Source organism: Phalacrocorax carbo, chromosome 22 (genome assembly GCF_963921805.1).
Source record: "Phalacrocorax carbo chromosome 22, bPhaCar2.1, whole genome shotgun sequence".
Lineage (NCBI taxonomy): Eukaryota > Metazoa > Chordata > Aves > Suliformes > Phalacrocoracidae > Phalacrocorax > Phalacrocorax carbo.
In genome coordinates, this window is record NC_087534.1 from 4,457,631 (window position 1) to 4,480,746 (window position 23,116).

The window sequence follows — 23,116 nt, forward strand, 5'->3', positions numbered from 1 at the left end:
CTGGCATTGCACTATGCTCCCTCTCCTCCAGGGAGTAACCGTGCTTGTCAGGACTATTATTTCTTGCTGGTGTTGCTGTCTTGGCAAGCCAGATGTGGGGCCAGAGCAGGGGTTGAGTGTCCTGACGCAGCTTCAGACCTTTGTTTTCCAGGGGTATGAGAATTGCACTTTCTTTGCTCCACAGGTGGTTCACAGGGACTTGAAGCCCAGCAATATTCTCTACGTGGATGAGTCAGGGAACCCCGAAAGCATTCGCATTTGTGACTTTGGCTTTGCCAAGCAGCTGAGGGCTGAGAATGGCCTCCTCATGACCCCCTGTTATACGGCAAACTTTGTGGCACCCGAGGTAAGCATCTTATTGACCTGAGATCCTTGGGTAGCTCTCACGTCCCTCCCCTAGCCTGTGCTCTCGCTCGGCACGGGTAGGCCTGCCCCATTCCTAACTCCAGCCTGCTCTGGCATACTCTGTCCTGGAAGAGGTAATTACAGAAATACCACTTGTAGTAATGAATAAATAGGGGATCTCAAGGGCAGCCCTCCAGCTTGCACTGTCCTTATGAGGGGTCTGCTTAGGGTACTGAGACTTTAAAATCCCAGTGATTTTCTCAGTTGCTTCCCTTCCTGATTAACTGACCTATTAAAAGAGGTGGGATGATTTTCCACTCAGTTATCTTGGTGCAGAAGAAAGAACATCGGGGGATGTCCCAGAGGACTCGGGATGTCCCAGAGGACTGGAGGAAGGCAAATGTTACCCTGATCTACAAGAAAGGCTCGAGGGAGGATCCGGGTAACTACAGGCCCATCAGCCTTACTTCAGTCCCTGGGAAAATCATGTAACGAATCCTCCTGGGGCCCATCACAAGTCAAATGAAGCACGTGATTGGGAAAAGCCAACACGGCTTCACTAAGGGCAGATCATGCTTGAGAAACCTGGTGGCCTCCTATGACAAAGTGTCTTGCCTGGTTGACGTGGGGCGGGCAGTGGACATTGTCTACCTGGACTTCTCCAAGGCCCTTGATAGAGACCCCCACAGTCTCCTCCTGGAGAAATTGATGTGTTACAGCCTAGACAAGGGGTCTGTGCAGCGGGTGGGGAACTGGCTGGCAGGCAGCACCCAAAGGGTGGTGGTAAATAGCTCTTTATCAAACTGGCAACCTGTCACTGGTGGGGTCCCCCAGGGATCGATATTGGGCCCAATGTTATTCAACATCTTTATAAGTGATCTGGGTACCGGCATCAAGCGTAGCCTGATGAAGTTTGCTGATGACACCAAGTTGAGTGGGGAAGTAGACACTCCAGAAGGGAGAGCTGCTCTGCAGGGAGATCTGGATAGGCTGGAGCAGTGGGCCAGCAGGAACCTTATGAGTTCAACAAGGACAAGTGTAAGGTCATGCACCTGGGAAAACATAATCTGGAGTGAAGCACAGGCTGGGACCCACCTGGCTGGAGAGCAGCTCTGTGGAAAGGGACCTGGGGGTCCTGGGGGACAGGAACCTCAACATGAGCCAACAGTGGCTGCTGCGGCCAAGAAGGCCAACGGGGTGCTGGGCTGCATCAAAAAGGGCATCGCCAGCAGAGATAAAGAAGTCATCATCCCGCTCTACTCAGCGCTTGCCAGGCCACCCCTGGAGCGCTGTGTACAGTTCTGGTCCCCGCTGTACAAAAAGGATGTGGCCAGGCTGGAAGGGGCCCAGAGAAGGGCCACCAAGATGATCCAAGGACTGGGCAGCTGCCATATGAGGATGGGCTGGGAGAGCTGGGTTTGTTCAGCCTTGAGAAAGGAGGCTCAGAGGGGATCTCATCCCCACGTACCAGTACTTAAGGGGTAGCTACAAAGAAGGTGGAGACTCCCTTTTTACACGGAGTCCCATGGAGAGGACAAGGGGGATGGACACAAGTTGCTCTTGGGGAGATTCTGATTGGACACCAGAGGGAAATTTTTCCCAGTGAGGACAGTCACTGTTGGAATAATCTCCCCAGGGAAGGGGTTGGCTCGGCCACGTTGGACACCTTCAAGAGTCGTCTGGGCAGGGTGCTGGGCCGTCTTGTCTAGGCTGGGCTCGTCCTAGAAAGGTTGGACTAGATGATCCCTGAGGTCCCTTCCAACCTGGGATTCTGTGAAAAGCAGGCACGCAATGGAGCATGTGTGCAGGGTCACCGCACTGGAACGTGGCTTCTTTCTCACTTGTCATTTTGATGTGCCTGGGAAGTTCCTCTGTTCCCTGAAACCAAAATCGGATTTGAATCCTGATCTTTAGGCCAAGGCTTTGCTGTTCAGTAGGGCTCATGGGGCTTTGCATGCAGACTGCACACAGGGGTCAAGCCACTCCTCACAAGCTGAAGTGAGCTCAACAAGAACCAAACACACTTTTTTCTTTTGTTTGTTCTGCTCAGGTACTAAAACGCCAAGGCTATGACGAGGGCTGCGACATCTGGAGCCTGGGAGTTCTCCTGTATACGATGCTCGCAGGGTAAGTGCCTCTGCCTCTGGAAGGCAGCAGCTGGGGCTGTGACCACCTTGTTCTCAGACATGCTTCTCCTCGTCGGTCGCTGCTACCTGGAGGCGTTCCCTGGCTGAGTTACAGGACAGTAAATGAAATGCTCTCTCTTCTCTCCCCAGCTGCACTCCATTTGCAAACGGTCCCAGTGATACTCCAGAAGAGATCCTGACCCGGATAGGCGGGGGGAAGTTCTCCGTCAGTGGAGGCAATTGGGACACTATTTCTGACATGGCCAAGGTACGGTTTGATATTCATCTGCGTTTCATTAAAGGGTTGAGGTCAAGCAAGGCCAGTTGCTGTGAGGCAAGACTAAAGCTGGTTGGGGAGGGAGGGCAGAAAAGAGAGGAGAAACCTGCAGTGTAGCTTCTACCCCATGCACGTCTCCCCATAGCAGCTCAGCAGCGTGCCTCTCCCCACTTCGTTTCACCTCTGGCTGTGAATATTTGCGTGCAACACCAACCTCATGCTTGACCCATGCGGGGTTTGCTGCTGTGTTATACCTCCCAGGCCTACCAAAAACATATTTTATACAAAAGGAGATTGATGTCTAGGGACTTCAACTTGGCCTCTGAGTTTAAATCCTAATTTGGGGGTGAGCAAGTGGTATTTTTGCATTTAAAGTATGAAATCTTCTAAAGTCTAACTCCCCAAACGATGCCCTTAGGATCTGGTGTCAAAGATGCTTCACGTAGATCCTCACCAGCGCCTAACAGCCAAGCAGGTCCTGCAGCATCCGTGGATAACCCAGAAGGACAGCTTACCCCAGAGCCAGCTGAATCACCAGGACGTTCAGCTCGTAAAGGTACAAAGTCTGGGCTGGGCGTTCAGCTGGTTCCGCGTGGACCGTGGGCTCTCTGGAAGGCAGCGGTCCGGGCGGGGGAGATGGTGGTGCGGGCAAGGTTGGAGAGGTGTGGGCCAGGGCAGGCAACACAAGGCAAGCTGGTTTTTGGCAGGAAAGCCTGCATGTCAGTACGGGGGGAGATTCAAATTAAAAAGAAAATGCTTCCTGCTTTGTTTGTTTGTGGGTCCCTCATCTCGTAAAGCCATGAGCCTGAAATACCTCTCCTACACCTAAATGACTTCTCGTGCCTTCTCTCCAAGGGGGCGATGGCTGCCACCTACTCTGCACTGAACAGCTCCAAGCCAAGCCCCCAGCTGAAGCCCATCGAATCCTCCATTCTGGCACAGAGGCGGGTGAAGAAACTTCCTTCCACCACGCTGTGAGGCTGGGGCGGTCTGCAGCCGCACGGTGCGGTGCAGTCACACCAGACTTTGCACACCTACTGAAGGCGGGGAGAGCAGGAGATCGGGCCGTCAGTGCCTGCACAGGAGCTCCCCTGAGGACTTCTCAGAAGGCCAAAAGTCTTTCTGTTTCTGAAAGACTGGCTCCTCCTTGTATGGACACATCTTTGCTGAGAGAACTTCACTGTAAAGCTTTTTTGAAGTGTAAATTGTCAATTTTTAAAGACATCCATCTGTGTATATGAGAACTAGAATGTATAACTGATGTCAAGTGGCACTAAAAAGCAGCTCTGGTTCACCTTTTCCTCTGTAGGGCCAGATATTTGTTGTTAGCTACATCATTTCTTAGAATCGATCCTCTCCAACGCCGTTGCAGCTGGAAGACTCTGTAATGTCCGGGGTTTAGGCTTTGAGATTCTCCCTCCCTTGAACCTGTTGGGTGTCCTTTCCAAAGTCAACCCTGCAGACTCTTAGCCAGCAGCACTTGTGTTTGTAAAGGACTTCCCTCCCCTTCACTTTTTGTGCGCGTATGTTCAGAATGTAAGGTCGATTTTTTTCAGACTCCTTTTATTCCTCTCCCCTGCCCTCCCCCAGCCCAGACAGCAGTTCTCTAAACCAAACAAACCATGGGATCTCCAAACCCCCCCTTAGACACTCGGCTGTCCAGAACACCTGCTAGGTTTGGCTCATTCCTTCCCTCTGCCCTCCCAACTTCACGCTCTCCCCATCACTCCCTGGGGACTTTGTCACCCGCGCAGGTGGAGATGACAAAGGAACCTTCTCCTCGGCAAAGCCGAGGCTTTGGGCTGGCTCTGGCTGCTGCTTTTACCATTTTTGGTTTTCCTTTCAGCAGGAACCTACGAAGCAAACCATCCTTTTTTTTTTTTTTTTTTTTTAATTTAACTTTGTTCTACAGCTGGTAACTCAGGGTTTCTTTCCAAATTGTACAATAAATGTGTCATTCAGTTAATGTTTTTTTTTTTTACTGACTGACTTTTAGCTGCAGAATAGGCGACCCCGGTCACTTCCCCACGTCACACGGGGATAATGATTCTTGCCTGCCTTTCGGGAGATCTGCAAAGCTTTTTTGTCTGGCCCAGTGATGGGAAAACCAGCAGTGCTGTAGCAGGGCTGCATTTTGCCACCTTCTCTCAGGTGCGGTACCTCACTTGGCAGTGGGAAGTGATTAGAGCTGGTTATGGAACAAGGCAGTAATCGACAGGAAAGAGGGAAGGATGCAGGCTGCAGCGGGGAACTTCTTATTCTCAGGACATTTTAGTGCTAATAGAAACAAACACTTGGAGGCAAACTGCGCTAGAAATAAATTCCTGACCCATCCTGACTTGCAGGGAATTGCTGGAGCTCCCTGGTTCGGTGGTGGCTGTTTCTTGGGAGGAGCAGGAGAGCTGCAGGGACTGCAAACGCGCGCTCAAGGATGCGACCGAAGCCAGCAAAGGTTCTCATGTGAAGTTCTGCTAATTTTGGCTGATCGTATCATGAGAGGGAAAGCTTTCTTATTTGCTTTTCCCTTTTGCTTAGTCCCAGTTGACTCTAAAATGGAGAATTCTGTAAAATTTTTCTCTGAGAGGTAACAGCTCTCTCCTCCTCAACCCTCATCCAGGCAGGTCCTGTTTGACTCGCTGGAGCACCAGTGGGAAGCTAAAATACTCACAATGTTTTTCTATATTTATTCCAAGTACTGCCCTAGGGTCCGGTGCTGCTGAGAGGAGGCGGCCAGGGCCAGCGCACACTGGATCTTCTCACTGGTTTTGCCACCGCCCCCCAGCAGAACTGGGTGAAGTGATTTGCTGATAGCTGGGGAAGGGGACACGCCACCACGCGAAATGCCTTCCTTAAAAATACTTTCTCCTCTGGCACAGGGTTTGCATCGGTGCCGATGAACCTGCCTTACGTTTCCTACACCTGTGCAGTAACTCTCGTGCCAGTGAAAAGGCGTGCGGACTTTAGGTGACTGAAACAAATAACAAACAGCTGCTTTCTGGCGCTGGGGTCAGTCCCTTCGGGCGCTGTTGGGATTGAAGCGGGCGCTTTGACAGTTTTTTGGAGTGTTTCCTATGTTGGAAAGCGTGGGGTCTGAAATGGCGGATGGGATGGGATGTGTTGGCGGCGATCACCGCTCGCTGTGAGCCTCCAGACCGTCAGGATGGGTCTTAAACCAAACGTCCTCCCTGCTGGGACGGTAGCTGGCTTGTTTGTATGAAATTGTAAATGTTTTCAAATATCAGTCAGGAAAAACATTACAACCTTTGCTTAATCCTCCCTGTAACGGTGCTGGTGTGAGGCCAACTAGTGACACCTCGAAGATGTGTAGGGCAACGGGGTGCAGAGCTCTGTGGGCTCAGGGAGAGCGGCCCGCGGCTGCTGCAGACTCTGCCTGGCCGTGAGACGATGCCCGGGGCGTCCGATCCCTCTGCCTCGCGGGGGTCTTCAGCCAGAGGAACTTTGTGTTTGGTGCAGCTGTAGCTTCTTGGACCTACATCACTTTGGGGCACAGAGTGAACAAGAAGGGCTACACCTTCCTTTCTGGGGTGCTTTTAACCAAGGTGTTTTGAGTGATCCTTCCATAAGTAAAAGTAAGTCTTGATTTTTAGTTTCAAATCAACCAAGTGCTGTTACATTTTTAATTCCAGTGCTCAATAAAAATGGACTTGTTGATCTCTCTGTGTATGAGAACTGCAGGTGTTTGTAAGGGTTTGGGTGGGCCCCTCGTTCCCCTTCTGGTTTTGTCCTGGCAGTATTAAACCTTTACCAAAATACAGTTGGGACCAACTGCTGTCATCTTAACTGCAGTATTTCAGGTGAAAGTTGGAGACCCAGCCTGACCCAGGCCCAATGCCTGTTGGGGGGAGCCAGTAGGTGTCTTAGAGAAGACCAGATGATCTGCTCTTACAAGATTTTGAGGTCGTTCAGCTTTAACTTGGGACAAAGAGGAGATAGAGCTTACCTTTGTCTTGATTTGAACGGGGACAGAAATTTATTTAACTTTCATACATAAGGAAATCTTTAGAAGGAAAACTGCTTGTGTTATTGCAGGTGTTTCACAGCCGACTTGACCTTTAAGATTTTGTCCTGTACGTCTGTACAAAAGCTCAAGGGAGCAGAAATCCCGGAACCCAGCCTCTAATAGCTGAGTCTACCTGGAATTAACCTGTGCGGAAATAGCACGTTAATCCATAGATGAGGGGCCTGAAAATAATATTGAGCAGGTCTCTTTATACAATACAGCCTCCATATAAGAAAGGTTAAACTTTTTATTTTGGGGTATAAATCAGCCAACATTTTCTGTAGTAGAAGAGGTCGACCCAGCTGAGAGGCCGTCCGCCTCCTTCCCGCTGCGTAACGTAGCCGAGCCTTCCTCTTAACGATGCGGTACTGACCTCTGTCAATCAGCCGCAGCATAAATAAATGTATTTTGGCCTGTTAAATATTCCCATCGTGGCTATTTAGGCTGTCTTTAAAACTGAAGGCCGGTAACCTTCTCAGCAATCGTCTCTTATTTTTCGTAGTGAAACTTCACTGAGCAACCAATCTGCTTTTTAACTTTCCATCCCACTAATGCAAACACCCTCTTCAAGTCCCCACCTTCAAGTTAGTTCGTGTAATTCTTTTTCCTGCGTCTTTTGCCCGTTGTGGACAGCGAATCGTGCAGCCGGTGGCCTCCTGGGCGCCACCGCGGCCTCGCGGCAGCCGCTGCCGCCTTCCCAAGGACGCGGAGGCTTCGGAAGCCCCCGGCGATCGCAGGCGTGTGGGGCGGATGCTGCGCTTTCATGTAACATTCAACAATTTAATCCCTCTTTGAGCGCAAAGAGAACATTTAAAATATTTCAAGGTCTTCTTTTGCGAGTACATAGGGGGCTCTGAATGCAACCTTCATTCATGCTATGAAAGCTGGAGGTCCGCTGCCACTCCATTTTCTTGCCTCTGGTTATTAAAACATCAAGCTGTCTTACTACTTAAGCTCAGCTAACTTGCTGCCTTCCTCCTTTTGTGTTACACTGGAACACCTGCCATTAATACTAATTCTACTCCGGAGAGAAACTCCCTTTCAGATATGCTTGTCTGAAAATAAATTGACATGTAAAAGGTCTCTTTTGTCGAGAAGCGCATGTAAAGTGCTGGGGTAGGGAGCTGATCGCTTACAAAAGGAGCCACTGACTCTTTAAATGGTGTGTGTTGAGGGGGCTATAAATGTTAAATATGGAGGGTGATGCTGTAAATGGGCTGACGCGATACAGCCCGAGGAGGATCGCGTAGCTGCGTCCTCTGTTCGGTATTAGACCTGAAGCTTTTGGGTGCTTTTCTGTGGAAAGCTGCAGCAATAAAGCCGCTGCATTGTCTCGGGGTGAGTGGCTGCGCTCCTCCGTAGGGACCCGTTTGGAGAAAACTCTTTTTATTTGGGTTTTTTGGTTTGTTTTTTTTTTTTTAGAAGAAGTGGTGGGGTTAAGAATCCCTCCCGCTTTCCAACACGTGCCACTAACACTCAGAGCGTTGGTGGCGAGTCCTTCGCTTTATGTGTGTAACGAACTCCGAGGCTCTGCTGTTTTTCCTGGGACAAAAGTTTGTACCACGTTCCACAAAGAAACAGTAAAAGAATCCTTGGTTATTTATTCTGTCATACAGGCAGCAGTGTGAGACAGCAAAAGGTAACTATTTTTATTTTTAATGAAAAGAATTATTTTTCTTTAAGTTTCTCATACCCTGTGGAGTCTATGGCGCTCTCCTAAGAAAAAGTTTTTAAGTAGGGTCTCTGGGCCAGGCTTTGGGGCGGGATGGGACTGCTCCAATACTTCAATACTGTGCTTCAATACTGAAAAGGAGGATGGGGTCCCGTGACCATGGGTGGAGATTCAAGTTTTGTGGTGCGGACGTGGCTTTCAGCTGCTGCGCACCGACCTTCTGGGTCTTCTAGCGCAGAAATCGGTCGCTTCATAATTAAGATCAAGTCGAAATATGTTCAGGGTTTGAAAGAACACGAGTGAAATGTGCCAATTACAGCCACCTCCTAGACGAGCTGGTGTCACTTCTGGTTTATCAAACAAGTGCAAACTCTCGGGTGCCGCTCAGCTCAAATGCGGTCTTATTTTTAAACAGCAGATGGTGTTAGAAACCTGTAACAGGTGGAACCTCTTCAGTTTTATGTGAGAGATCAGAAGTAGCAGCAATTTCTCGTTTCCCCAGGGGTAGTTTCTTCATGAGATAAACAGCAAGCTGGCCCTCTACTTGGATATTTATTACAGAGGGAAGAACTTCTGAATCACACATGTTCATATGAAGGAAAGCAATTCTGGTTTGACTTATCCTGGTTATAATAAAAGGAACCTGGTAATGGGCTCCATAATCCTCCGTTAGCAACTCAAAAAGAGAGATGTAGCAGGAGAAATGAGCTGTGTTTGCTGGTGTGCCTCAAAATCCGGCTCCAATCTGCCATAGCCTATTGGTTTCTTGTCTATGATAATAGCATTTCGCATGCTTAAAGTGTTTTATAAACATTTAATTACTGCAGCATTTGACTCAAAGCCAGGAATCTCTCATTCGCTGCATCTTGCAAGGTTTGTGGGAAGGGTATTCGAATTACAGCATTACAAGGGCTGAGTTCAACCTTCAGTTAAGGAAACCTCCGTTAGGCGGGATCTGGGAGCATCGCCTGGCGCCGCTGCCACATTTGCAAAGTGAGTTACTTCACCAGCGGAAACGGTAACGTGGTTTTGAACGCCTATAGGTCTGAGGATTTGTCAGTACCCCAGGACAGGGAGCTGCATTTAATCATATTAGGGAAACGATATGCTAAATTCTCCTCAGCCTGTGCTGTACAAACTTCTAAAGCAGGCGGGGATTGCAGCTGTGTCTAGACTGGAGCCGTGTTTGATCCCCCGTCCCCGCCGTGTCCTCTGCTGCCGTAAGCAGCTGGAAAATCATTATTTGTAAAAAGTCAGGGGTTTTTTTCCCACCCACCAAACTACTTGTAATTTTAACATGTCTTCTCCGCACCAACCCCCGGCTCTGTTTTTTTTTTTTAAATAAGGTAGAGAAATGTGGGCTTACAGCATAATTTTTCTGCTTTTCACAGGCTCACCCGCAGCCTGCCCTCCTGGGTCAGCTCGGTGCCTCAGCCTGCGGGGAAGCCCCAGTAGTTGTGGGGTTTGTGACACCAGGTGGTAGCAGCAACTAAAGGTAAAAAAGCTTGTATTGGATTAATAATTTCTATGCAACCATCTGCCTCCTTCACCAGCTCCCTTTTCTGGAGAGCAGATTGTTAAATGCAGACTGGGTGTGGAGTCATAGAAATAATTTGCTTTCCATAAAAAAAAAAAAAAAAAACAAAACAAAAACAAACAAAAAAGAGCTGTTGGCTGGTTGTGTGTGTTTTCGTGGATGCAGGCGAAGGATCGCTTCTGGTCAGGGCAGGAAACCCGGGTGAGGAGTTGTTCCTCTGCGAGACACGTCCGAGCTGACCCTGATCTCGCTGGCCTGAGGAGGGGTTATCCTCAGCTACGGAGGAGAAAACCGAGCTCTGCCACTGCTCACATTTCCAGTCTTTATGTGGTTCTGAAGGTACATCGTGAATCCCCTTTAATAACTGCCGCTGCTGGCAATTAGACCCCTTTTAATGAGACAGATCCTGATTTCAAGGCCCCAGATCCCTTGCTGCTACGCTCGCGCTCTGTTCAGTGAGTTGCGAGCACACGATGAGCAGCGACTCACAAAGTGAAACAGGAGTCCCTTTTCCTGCTCTGTTTAAAGAAGGGGTAGGGAGCTCTTCTGATGTTTCATTAAAGCTGGCTTTTCTCCTTGTGGCAGAGCAGATTTAATCAGACCCGCCTCCTAGTTCCAGCTGCTGGGTTTGAACGCTCTGATCTGTGCACTGGGTGCACGTCTAATTATGGAGGCAATTCCCATGGATACCAAGAAGAATTGTCTGTACTGGCAAAAATGATCCCAGCTGGGAAAATGGCGAAGGAAAAATGTGTTGAAATATTCAGGAAGAGCCTTCAAAAGTTTGTGGAAATGAAAGTGAAAGCCGTTTCTGGTGTTCTTGCACCCCCATGTGCAAATCTTCATTGTTTTAAAACTAAGATAGAGGTGGTTTTCATTCTGATTTGCAAGAGTCGCTGCTTTTTGTGCTACTGGAGAATTTACCAGCACAGCAAAACTGAGTTTGCCCCCACCTTGTTACCTGCATCCGCTCACGGCTGCTTTGTCACCCTTGCTTTTCCCCACTAGGCTCCCTCCGCTCACCTGTACAGCACGAGACGTGTGTTTCAGAAAATGGCCAACAATTTGTGTTTCCACAAGGGCACCACCCTGGGTGAGGCAGCACGCTCGAAGGGCTGGTAATTCTGGTTCCATCGCGGTGCCGGTGCTGGCGCATGGGACTTGGGTAAGTTACTCCCCTTTGTGCGTCGTTCCTCTGAAACATATGAATTTAAATAACTTATTTCTGTATAAATTAATATTTGAAGGGTCTGCTCCAGGAAAAAGAGCGCTCCCTGGTTAAAAAGAGAGGGGGAAATACCTAGTCATGCTCTGCTCAGATGTGGAAAATTAAACAAATATGATTTAAAATTATTTTGTAATTGTTCAGCTGTGAGTCCTTATGCTCAAACTGCGTGGGGAAAAACCAGATTTATTTTTTTGTTTTACACAAAGGAAAAAGTCTTTTTGAGGGGTTGGGGTTTTTTTTTTTTTCTTTCTTTCTTTGGGTTTGTTTGGAGGTTTTTGAGACCATCCTGATCAACCGCACAATAGTTGTGACTTGTATTTATTTCACTAATTTACCTCCAGCAGGAGCTCAAATGCTTTTCAAAACGTTGCTACCTAATATCAACATATAGAATAAGAAAAGCTGCAGTACTATTAGGTTGGATTTCCATCTCGCTCTCATCCAGGGCACCTGCTCCCCTTCCCCCCACCCACCCCCCCCAAGTCTTCCCAGCTGTCTGTCTGTCTCGTTTATGTCAATTAGAGATTCAATGCTGCCTGATTTAATTGGCCTGACTTTCCCCTCTAACAGAAACCCAGGCGAAGGCAGGACGGGCAGGCAGCTCTCTGCGGGCTGCCTGACCGGGGAAGCAGTCTCACGCGGTCGGGAGGGCTGGGGCTCGTTTGCGGAGCGGAGCACAATAACCTGTTTGTTCCCATCCGCGATGGAGAGGTTGGTGACCTCCTAACGGGGCTGGGACCCAGGCAGTGATGTCATCTGAAAGCTTGGGGGGATTCCTGAGAGGTTAAGGCATTTGTGCAACCAGTCGCTCGCCTCGGGTTGGCTTTTAGTGACTGTAGAGGTCAAGATTTGCTGCCAAGCCGGCATTCCCTCCTGCCAGGAGGGTGACTCCACGTGCACTGAGGTCAGTAAACAGCACAACTTCCACCGACCGCAGCTGCAGAGGGCTCGTCCTTCCTCCTGAGCCCCAGCCCACCCCCAGCAGCGCTTAACCACGAGCGAGTCTGACCAAGACCTGGGTCTCATGGGGTTTACGTGAGGGTCTGACCCTGTCCCCGCTTCGGGCAGCAGAGCTGGAAGCAAACCAGCTCTGATGAAATCTTTGCCATCCCGCCACTCCCCCTCCGACAACTGAATCCCAGGAACCAGATCTGACCTACTTCTTCTCCCTGGCTCCTCGCTTGCGTCTCCCTGATAAATTACACGGCCCTTCTTTGGCTCTCAGCAGAAATGTGAGTTTCCCAAATAGCTGGCCCACAGAGGCGGCAGTATTGAACAGCAACGGTACCATCTGGTGACTTTGACTTACAGAGAGCGTCATGTAGAAGGGGAAGAGGAAATCTGTGAATTAGGGAGGCCAAGCAAGGTCCCAGATTTGCAAGCGAGATCCTATCTCTCGGTTCATTTGGATTTGGGAAGCAAATTGTGCTGACGCTGCAACAGGCTTTCTTTCAGAGAGCTGTGCTGTGAGGCTTCCTTGGGAGACAGTCCCATTTTTAGCCTCCTGACTCCCCGCTGAACCCAGCCCTGACCCACGCTCCCTCTGCTGGTAACGAGCTAATTGAGGGAATGTGTTCACCACTTCTCGCGCACCCACTCGCACGCACAACAGCAAAGCCTTGCAAATGTATGAGATGAAACCTAGGGCTGCGGTGGTTTCTCAGTCCCAGTAAACGTGCGCTTTTTTGGTCTGACGAGCCACTGGTGAAATCCTGAATTGGACGCGTGAAATAAATAGATGCACGTCAATTTACGAAATCGAAAGTAGGGCCAAAACTGAGCATAAGGGTCCCACTCCGCGCAGATCTGAAATTACACCCTCTCCTTCGCAGCCAAAGGGAGGAAATCAAATTAGAGCATTTCCTTCTCCATCAAAGGACGTCAGTCCTGATACAGGCTTGCCCCGCCTCGCCATCGGTTATCCTGCGCAGCAGCTATCCCTGTACGCATTCCGGCTGACCGAGGCATCGTCTGGAGGCACCAGGTTTGACGGGCTGCGGCGTGTCCTGCGCGTAAGGCGGCACCTTCTCGCAGCTGCTCTGCAACACGCGCGTGTGCGCGTTACCTCTTCCCCAGCGAAAGAGGCTGTTACCACGGGCACAAAACGCACCGCATTGAGGAGAGGTGACACGAAACCCAGCGCTGCAGAACCTCAGTGCTAAAACACTCTATCAAGCCTATTAAATGCCATTGGTACCGGCAGGAGAAATTGCTTTGCTGTCTAATCAAACGTGTCCCCTCTTTGCTGCCAAGAGTGCAGCACTGCCCTAAGTCCACTCAGCCTTGCTCGTGGGCTGATGAGTGCCTGACAATTTTCTGGTTTCAAATTAAACAGAAAACTAAATTAGCAAATTAATTGTTTGCCGTGTTTTTCCTTGGTCCCCATCAGCTGCCTCGGGACCTGCAGCCAATCCCGAGCCCCTCTCCGCAGTCCTGAGTAGAAGGTGGAGCCCTGCGCTAGGTCCCGCTATCTACCAAGTGTCAGTCACGTTAATTTTAAATTACTTTTGTACAGCTTGGTGTCAAAACGATTAAAGCATGAAAAGAAAAACTGAACTAGAGGGAGGGAAGGGGGGGGGGAGGGAGAGAGAATGAATAATTTACCTTGCATTTACAGCAAGGACACTTAGATTTCTTTAACTCCTCAACCCTGAGAAGCCTGAAACTTTCATTTCCTCAGCTGTAACGTGCTTGGGACTGTGCCTGAGCAGGTGCTCTGGATCCTCACAGCCTACAGGGAGGCAAGAACTGCTCGTAGCACAAAGGCGTGGTTTTTGTCTCCGTTTCTTCCCAGGTAAGACTTTTCTCCACGCTGCGCTCCCCGATTGTTGCAATCACCAACACGACAAACCCACCCACCCACATGCAGGCCTTTTTGCCCCCGCTCAGTGCACCACTCCCAGCCGGGTTTACTCCATAGCCCGGACGTATAGACGTGCATAATCAGATACAGCTTTAAATGTGCAAGAATTGGAGTTGTAGGATTGCAGCGTAACATCCCTGGAGTTCTCGGCCTCTAGTTCACACAGCCGACCCACGTGCGTTGTGAAAATGTTGGGTTTGGGGCACAGACTGCTTTTATCTCTCTTCCTAATGCCATCCACGGCTTCTCTCTCTTTCCAGCTACTGCATGGTATAATCAGTGGTCCCTGAAATCTCATTCTAAATCTGTTGAGGCCAGAAGAACAGCAAAAAGATTTGTAAGAGGGCAACTCAATATCACCAGGAAATGTAAAACAAGTGTAGCCACTTCTGCTGCTGTTTACTGTGCCTTCAGCTTATGCGTAACAGCATCTTCCAGTCATTTAAAAAAAGGGTATAAATATTTGGAATTGTTTTGTCTTGAGGGACTACAACGTGCGATGAGGTGCCTTGGATAGACAATCACTAGGGTGACAGAGCTGGCAGGGAACTAAGAGAGGCTAGACACTCGAGTGTAACGTATCCTGCAGGATGTGTGTGGGCTTGAATTTGTCAAATTTAAGCAAAGAAAACAATCCACTAATGGGTGTTTTCTGAAAAATGAGCATGCCATTTTGGCAATATTTCTTCTGCCTTGTGCTACCTTCTTACTACCTCCCCTCGGCAGCCACAGAGAGGAGACACCTGTGTCTTCCACCTGCATTTTACTTCTTTGGCCTTAGGACTAACTCAGCCTTGCCAGATCCCGAACAGGTCGCGCGACGGGGTTGAAAAGTGTGCTTGAAATTTCCTCCTCCAGAAGGACCTGCCTGACTTCTCTAACGTGTTTGCTTTGGCTCGGCAATCTCCACCTCTCCCCATCCTCGCGGCCGTAGTTCTGTGACCCGCAGCGCAGCCTCGGTTGGGAAGGTGGGGAAGGCGAACACAGGCACCCTCGACAGGAGCTCGTGCGAACTAACGCTGCCTCCTCTCTCTGCTCCCCGTGTTTGTGCTGCCTGGCACGGTGCAGGAGCTGGGACTGGACTGCAGCATTGCACGGGCTTTCACTTAAGCGTGCCGGCATGGAAACGGTTCTTTCATTGATAGTGGGATTCCCTTCACATGACAATGTTTCTTCAGCTGCTGATTCACAAACACATCCTTTAACTGACTTTTTTTTTTTCCCCTTCCCATTTGGAAAGCTCCTGTAAACTTCCCTCATTCGCTGGAGGCCCAGCGGGAGGCTTGAACGATGAAGAGCGGAGTCTCTTGCAGGATATTTCAGTAACATCACTTCAGACGTACCATGTGGGAGTAGCGAGTATCAAGTACTCCAGTCCGATAACCACAGCTTTCCCTGTTTAATATGCACTTAGCGCTAGAACAGCAGCTGTATAAAACTAACACCTTTTTTACTAGATTCTGCTAGTCCAGATTCAGAGTGATCTCTGCTCGCTTAACTTTAAAAATAAAAAAACATTGTCAGCTGGAATGTTAAAAATACAGGCGTAAATACTACCCCGGATCTGGTAATTATTTAAAGTAAAGCACAATTCTCAACCAGATTATCTTTTTTTTCCCCTAACCAAGCAGGACAGCCCTTCTACCTGGCGCTGGGAGCTAAGGAAACAGCAGAGAAGGATTCATACTGGATCTATTATCAACAACACTGTTAAATCACTTCCAACTGCAAAATCGTCAAGTATCCGTTATGAAACCATTTCAAATTCTAAAATCTCTGCCAGCCAGGGAATTAACATCATTAATTGAACAAACTTCAGCCAGAATAATTGATTTATACTTAATCACAGAACATAAAACTTTTCGAGGTGTATCGTTACATCTTACACGGTCGTGCTGAGGAGCCCTGCGTTGGGCTGCGGGGGCGGGAGGCACGTTATCACTCACGCAGCTCTCAGGAATCACTGAAAATGCTCAAGTAATTAATATTGAAGTGATCAATACTGGAGCAGTTTCCACAAAAACAAGAGGAGAAACAATCCCTTAGGCTAGAGCACGCTAAGAGGGCGTTTAGGACTAACCCACAAAAGCAGTGCAGGGGCAGCAGTGGCCCGGCCCGCCCTGGCTTTGGTGCCCAGGAACTCTGCCCAACACCCCAGCTTCCCCCATCCCGAGCGGCCACCGTAAGAGGCAGAGCCCATAGTCACAGACTGCATGAACTCTGTGGATGTTTTGTGGACATTTCTGGACGTTTTATGGACACTTTACAGGGGCGGTCCATAGGCTAGGGGAACGATAGCTGTGTATGGTATGGAAGGATGGGAAGGGGGGGGTGCATGGGGATGAGTTGGATAGGGTGGGACCCGAGCAGGACGGAAATGGTGTGGAATACGGGGTGGAGAACGTGCTGTATTTGCCTGGGATAGAGTTAGTTTTCTCCATAGTAACTGGTACAGGGCTGTGTTTGGGATTTGTGCTGGAAACGGTGTTGATAACCCAGGGATGTTTCCTTTCCTGCTGAGCCATGCTGACACAGAGCCAAGGCCTTTTCTGCCCCTCACCCCACCCCAGCAGCGAGGGGCTGGGGGGGCACCAGGGGCCAGGAGGGGACACGGCCGGGACAGTGACCCCAGCTGACCCCAGGGATCTCCCACAGCACGTGGCGTCATGCTCAGCACACGGAGCTGGGGGAGAGGAAGGAAGGGGGGACGTTCAGAGTGACAGCGTTTGCCTTCCCCAGTCACAGTAAGGCGGGATGGAGCCCCGCTGACCTGGGGATGCTGAACACCTGCCTGCCCGTGGGGAGGAGGGGATTAATTCCTTTTGCTTTGCTTGCCTGAGCGGATTTTGCTTTCCCTATTAAACTGTCTTTATCTCAGCCCCCCTCAGCCCCCGAGTTTCCTCACTTTCACCCTTCCAATTCTCTCCCCCGTCCCACTGGTGGGGAGCGAGCAGCCGCGCAGGGCTGAGCTGCCGGCCAGGGTTAAACCACGACACTCAATTAAGGGTTCATGAAATCAGGGAGCTGGGGGCTTCCCACCCCCCCCAATACTTGAATTCCCTCCAGTCGGACACGAAGATTTTCAGTTCTTCATTTTAATGTGTCGGGGAGGGGGTGGGGGTTTAGGCTTTTGACAATCCTCCCGTGATAATTTAAACTATCTACCAGGCAACGTAAAGCTTTTCAGTCCAGGCTATTGAATCAGCTCTTTGTTGGTAGACACTTTAGCCCCTTGAAGTATCCAGGATGATTGATTCTTATGGGACATGTAGACAAAGTGACATTTTCCTATCTCCTGCTATCTAAACACTAGATTGCAATTACTCCAAAACCACCAGCGTCAGAATGCGGCGTGCCTTCGGCTCTTCAATAGCGCCTGTTTATTAGCTTTCCCCAGGACCTGCCTTTTTTTATTGAGGGAAAAAAAAAAAGGATCTGGAAACAATCGATTCTCAGCCAAAGTTTTTTGAAGGAGTTGTTTTTAGTTTGCTGACTTGCTCCAAAGAAAGCCGTCTGTGTGTAAATTCGCAGGTCCGCTGATGAGTAATCAGCGAGCTTTTGTGTTTTAATATTTTGATGGTAGAAGGGAAGCGGCGTGAGACTGACAGAATAAATACGTACGTTTACAAGACAGTCTGTACTGATCGGAGTACAAAGACCAATATAATAAAAGTACAAGCAACTAACTGAAAGTCTGATATCAGAAGGGAGCTGAGGCCTCAAACAGACCATGGATCATATTTAATTGACAGGTGCCGGAGGAGTGTGAAGGCGAGAGATGGGTCTCTCTCTGTCCTCCGGAGCTGGAGGCTGCTTGCTGCCGTATACCCCAAACTACATGATTTTTAAGCTAAAACCAACAAATGAGCCGACAACTTCAGAGAGATCAGGAGGCAGAAGACAACCTTCACCCTCAATTTACATTTGGCTTTTGCGTTTGTAAATGAAGCCACGTACAGATTTAGGACTGGCGGGAAGGAAATGGAAGTGTATGAAAGGTGCCGGGTATCTATAATCAGGAAATTTCTATGGAAATGCTCGGTCGCTAACAGGATTTACGGGTATCTACTTGCGATAATGGATCTTTCTCTTCCACATAATTTCATTACATGCTGCCTGCTTTTCCTGAGTAGTCCCAGCACCCCTGAAACTCACGGCTTCAGTGGAGGAAGGGTTGTTCAGTTTGGTGGGGTTTTTTTTGTATGAGAGAGTTGAATTGCAACACCAGAGAGGATCAGCAACTCCGCATTTCAAGGGTGGTAAACTCTGGGAACTGGCAGAGCTGGGAGATGGGCTTGTCAGAGGCAACGCGCCAGAGGCGGCAGAGGAAGCAAGGTCTGTAACTGTTAGGCAGAATCACTAAAGCACCGTATCTAATGCCCCACGCAGTATTTACGGATGCCGTGTGTCTGTGTTTGTGTATCACGGGCATTTATCAGCAAACTCGCTTTCCCCTCCTGTTTTTTTCCACTTTTTTTTTTTGGTGGCTTGCATACACTATGCGTTTTTACTTGTCTCGTTAAATAACGCAAGTACTGAAGTGCAGACCCCGAAGCCGTCTCAACTTGCAGGAATCCTTTAGCTGCGTCTAATCAGAATGAGTTTCAGCCCCTAAAGAAGGGCTGCTGTCTGGAAGCGAGGGGACGAGGAGCGCGTCCACACCCAGGAAAAAGGATAACCTCTTGTATTCAGAGCGAGAAAAGCAACTCAGGTGTGAGAGCTGGCCCCATTTCCTCAATGCCTTCGCCCGAGACAAGACACCCGAGCTTTCCTTCCGCCACCTGAGGCGGGGGGCTGCGCGCAGGACGGCGGCCCTGTGCGCGCTGGGCCCGGCAGCTCCCTGCCACAGGCGCCTGCACGCCCAGGCAGCCGGAGTTTGGCGGCCGCCCTCGCCACGGCGCCGCACGCCTCGCCGAGCGCAGCGGCAGCCAGAGGGCAGCAAAGGGAGGCTTTTTACTTTTTTTCTTTCCTTTTTTTTTTTTCTCTCTTTTTTTTTTTTTTTGTTCTCAGCCCGTTGCAGTTGGAGCTTTCCAGCCCGATTGTGCTAAATGCTTATGTACCAGTGTTTCCATTTACAAACGCGGCCTCCCCGCCCCCGCGGGCGCTCTCCCACCGCCGGCCCTCGCCCACCGCCCTCCCGCCCCACGGCGGGGCCCGGAGCCCCCCGGTACGGGGGATCGCCTCCCCCAGCCCCGGGAAACACGGCGGGTGAAGTGAGCGGGTTTGGAAGGTCGCTGCTGCCCCCCGCAACCAGGCTGCTTCTTCTCTTGCCCTGCCAAGGCCGGGGTGAAGAACCCTGCGGCCCCGGCCGACCCCTCACGCTCTCCCGCCCCCCACCCCTCTCTTTTCGGGGATTCTGAGGGGTTATGAAGGGCAAATGAGGCACCCCCTCCCCCCCGGCCTGCACGGCGGTTATGAGGGAGTTTATCCCTCACTTCTCTCTGCTCCATCTGCACAGGAAGAGGGGGGTGAAGGGGGGGGGGGGGGATCGCTTCGAGCCGTGTCAGCGGGATCGGGGGCTGCCCGGGTTGCGTGCGTCCGTCCCCGGTGCCGCGGCGAGGAGGGGGCTGTGTCGTGCCCCCCACCCCCCACCCCACTGCCGGCCTGGGACTCTTTCCCTCCCGCCCCCCTCCCCTCGCTCCTAAGCGGGAGTTTCCAGGAAGCGCTGAGAAGAGCCGCACCACCGCGCAGCCTCTCGCACAGCGAGTTCCTTCCGCGAAACCGTGGCAAGAACGTCAAGTAGTCCTAACCGCCTCTCCGCCCTCACCCAGCAAAAAGCTCCATCCCGCTCTCCCTTAGCGTAGCGCCGTTAGGGAAAAGGGGGGACAAGTGTTCTCCTCCCTACCCTCACCCCACGGCCGGTATAAATCAGGAGGAAGCGGGGGGGGGGGGGGGGAGGGGAGGTTAGAAAAACGAAGCGCCGGCTCCGGCGGAGGAGTCCGGAGGCGCGGAGGAGTGAGGAGGCGCGGGGAGCTCTGCGCGAGGGAGGGGGGTGAGCGGGAAAACGCGGCGCGGAGCCGGGAACAGCGCCCCCTCCCCCTCCGGCGGGGCGGAGGGGGGGCCCGGCAGCCCGCCGCCTCCTCACGGTTCCCCTCGCCGGGGCGAGCGGCAAAGTTGGGGGAAACTTTCCCCCGGTTTAGGGCGAGGGTCTGGGGACGTACCTCAGACCCCCCTCCTCACACAAGTCGGAGTGCTCCTGGCAGGTGAGCGTCCTCAGAGCAGTTTCCACACGGGCCCCTGAGCTGCCCCTTCCCCCCGGCCCCCCCCGCCCGCCCCATCACCCACCCTATCACCCACCCTCCGTTTTCCTCTCCCTTCCTTGAGGGCCGTGCGTTTCTTGACAGCACACCTGGGCCCTCCCTCCGGCCCTCAGCCGCGGAGGCTGGTCTTCCTGCGCCTTACAGATAAGGAACCGGGCTCACCCCACCCCACCGATGGCCACCCCCACCCCATGGGCAACTTATTGGCTCTTTTTTCTGGATTAGCAGGCCTCTGAGTCGCCGGAACGCGCCGCCACGTTGAGGGAAGTTTGCCCCAGGTCCCCGGTTCCCCCCTCCCCCGGATGTTTGACTTCGCACAGGACCCCACAAATCCTAGAGCTGCCCTTACACGAGAGCTTCACATCCTCCCGTTAACCCTGCAGGGAGAGCAGGGCAAGAAACTGTGATCTAAGGCCCTAACCACCACCACCACCCCCCGATCCCCTCCCCCTATCCCAGTTACACAGGCTTCATGTCCTCCTATTAACCCTGTGGAGAGAGGACAAAAGCTAAACTATGATCCTGCTCTGCTTCCCCCATCCCATTCCCAGCTACATGAGCTTCACATCCTCCTGTTAACGCTGAAAGGAGAGGAGAACAAGAGCTGCTGATGATTGTAAGGCCTTGCTCTGCTTCTCCCCACCCCCTCCGCCAGCCCCATCCCCCACTGCAGCTCCCATAGACTTGCATCCCTCCCATTAACGCTGAAAGGGGAGGACAGGAGCTCTGATGGGTTTTTCTCAGGCTTACTCTGTTTTCTGCCCCCCCCCCCCCCCCCAATACCAGCTCCACAGCCCTGCGTAAGTGCAAAGCCTGCAGCTGGCTCTGCTAGCACATCGACTGAATGCCCCCTTTCCTCTGAGCTCCACAGCCCTGCGAGGAAAAAAAAAAAAAAACCACCGCGATTCCCCTCGTTTTGCTTATTCATTATAAGGGCTGGTAGTGTGCTTTTTAAAACGTGTGATCTCTCGGTTTAGAAGCATCTGTGCTTTAAGAATGAGGTTTTGTCTTCTATCATCTTGAATGTAGCTCTTCTTAATAATCACTTCAAGTGCTCCATTTTTGTCCTTAAAGTTCTGTTTTATTACCTCTTCTGCATCAGTGAAGGTCGGTTTAACCCTTTATATACGAAAATCAGCAGTCACTTTTTCAAAAGGTTGCCTTATTCTTTACTAATTCATGCTGATGGTAATATTTTATTGAGTGAGGGTTTTTTTCCAGACCAGTCCTGATGCATGCTGAAAGAAGCGTGTGCTTCAGCACTGATTAAAGTCATGTATGAGTTAATGAGAAGCTTGCAGAGTATGTGAAGCAAGAGAAAATCTTTAACCAGCTCTGCTGTTCCTGCTACATACCACAAACTTGTAAGCTGTAACCAGAAGGTGGATTGAATTTGTTTAAAATGCTGCAGTAGGAGACTCTTTTAATTGCATCACAGGTGGATGCTCACTCAATGTATTATCGTTTTCAAAATACCTTAAAGTTGGGTGGGTTTGGGTTTTTTTTTTTTAAGTATTTGAGACTTCATATTTCAAAGTATGTTGAAATCCATGGATTAAGGATGCTACAAGCCTACAAAGTATTATTTTCTGGGTTGTTGTTGTTTGTTTGTTGTTTTTTTTTTTAATTTTAAACAATCTCTTGGTTTCCCTGCGCTGCTTCCGGGATTAATAGATTGATAACACGTAAGAGGCTCTCAGGTGCTGGAGGAATGGTAGCGGTGGGGTCAACGTTCTAGTTGTGGGACTTCTAATTTAAGAAATGTATTGTCATATGGAATAAGATCAAAGCTGAATCCTGCTTGCATTTAGGTCCAAATATAAAATACACTTTGGAAGGAGTCCCCAGTGAACACTGAGAGTAATTAAGTAAAAATAAAACCTTTCCCTTCCCCCCCACCCCTTTTAACACAGACAAGTAAGAGCAACACTGTTTTCATTACACCATTTTCATTATGTGTCCTGATATTTCTTAATTTTGTATTGCATCTTAAATCCTCAAGTGACTTATAATTTCTGTGATTTGGGGGTATTTGTAGACCATACTTTTAAAGAAGCCATCTCACTGTGTCCCAAAAGGAGCTATTGAGCAGTCATTCTCATAAAGAAGACTGAACTTCTTACAGCTTTGCCTTTCCAAAGATCTATTTTTTCCTGTTATTTTCATACTTAATTGTTGAATTCCTTTCTCCTTACATTAAGTAAATATTTATTAGTACCAGTTGGATTTTTTCATCTTTTTAAAAGAACAGAGCCTTGTCACCGAGACAATCACTTCATACCGTATTGAGGAGATGACATAAAAAAGGAGTGAAGGAGGGTTGTCTTGTGCTGGGAACATCAGTGCCATTTTTGGAAAACAATACTATAGGAAATGGAAATGAAAAATACATTTTATGCTGGTGGGAACTTGTAATGAGGCTAAGAGAGGATTTGATGTCTCAGAAAAGCAATCATTACAAGGGGAAAAGTGGGACTTTATCATACATTTGTAAAAGTTCTCTGGCTGAATATCCTTTTGGGGATCTGAAATTTGGCTCAAGTCTGTTTATGAACATCTGTTGAATGGAATTTTAAAAAGGCACAGATTATAATCTTAGTTTCTGTTGACTGTTTAAGATGATACAATAAAACAAAATAAATGTATCTGCAAGTATGTGGTTGGGTTTTTTTAATGATGAGCTGCATGAATGTTCAGTAGCCTATACTACTGATTACCTGGTTGTATATGTGTTTTCCATACATTTTTCTCTTTAGCATATGAATTATAGCCCCCACCCCTTTCTGT

The 23,116-nt window shown here is 49.8% G+C and overlaps 1 protein-coding gene and 1 long non-coding RNA gene across 8 annotated transcripts in view; both read left to right on the forward strand.

Annotated features, from left to right (window-relative positions):
- The window catches only part of RPS6KA1 (ribosomal protein S6 kinase A1), a 45,072-nt gene extending 38,650 nt beyond the window's left edge, over positions 1-6,422 (forward strand). For all 7 annotated transcript variants that reach the window (XM_064471263.1, XM_064471266.1, XM_064471268.1 and 4 more), the window contains 5 exons: positions 185-346; positions 2,396-2,472; positions 2,622-2,739; positions 3,167-3,304; positions 3,604-6,422. In XM_064471263.1, the coding sequence (XP_064327333.1) occupies positions 185-346; positions 2,396-2,472; positions 2,622-2,739; positions 3,167-3,304; positions 3,604-3,726 (618 nt within the window). In that variant the 3' untranslated portion in view covers positions 3,727-6,422. The remainder of the gene's footprint in view (positions 1-184; positions 347-2,395; positions 2,473-2,621; positions 2,740-3,166; positions 3,305-3,603) is intronic.
- A 13,609-nt stretch (positions 6,423-20,031) lies between these two features.
- Positions 20,032-22,984, forward strand: LOC135316727 (uncharacterized). Its single transcript, XR_010375989.1, has 2 exons — positions 20,032-20,272; positions 21,551-22,984. It is a non-coding gene; the product is annotated as an uncharacterized LOC135316727 (long non-coding RNA).
- The last annotated feature ends 132 nt before the right edge of the window (positions 22,985-23,116 follow it).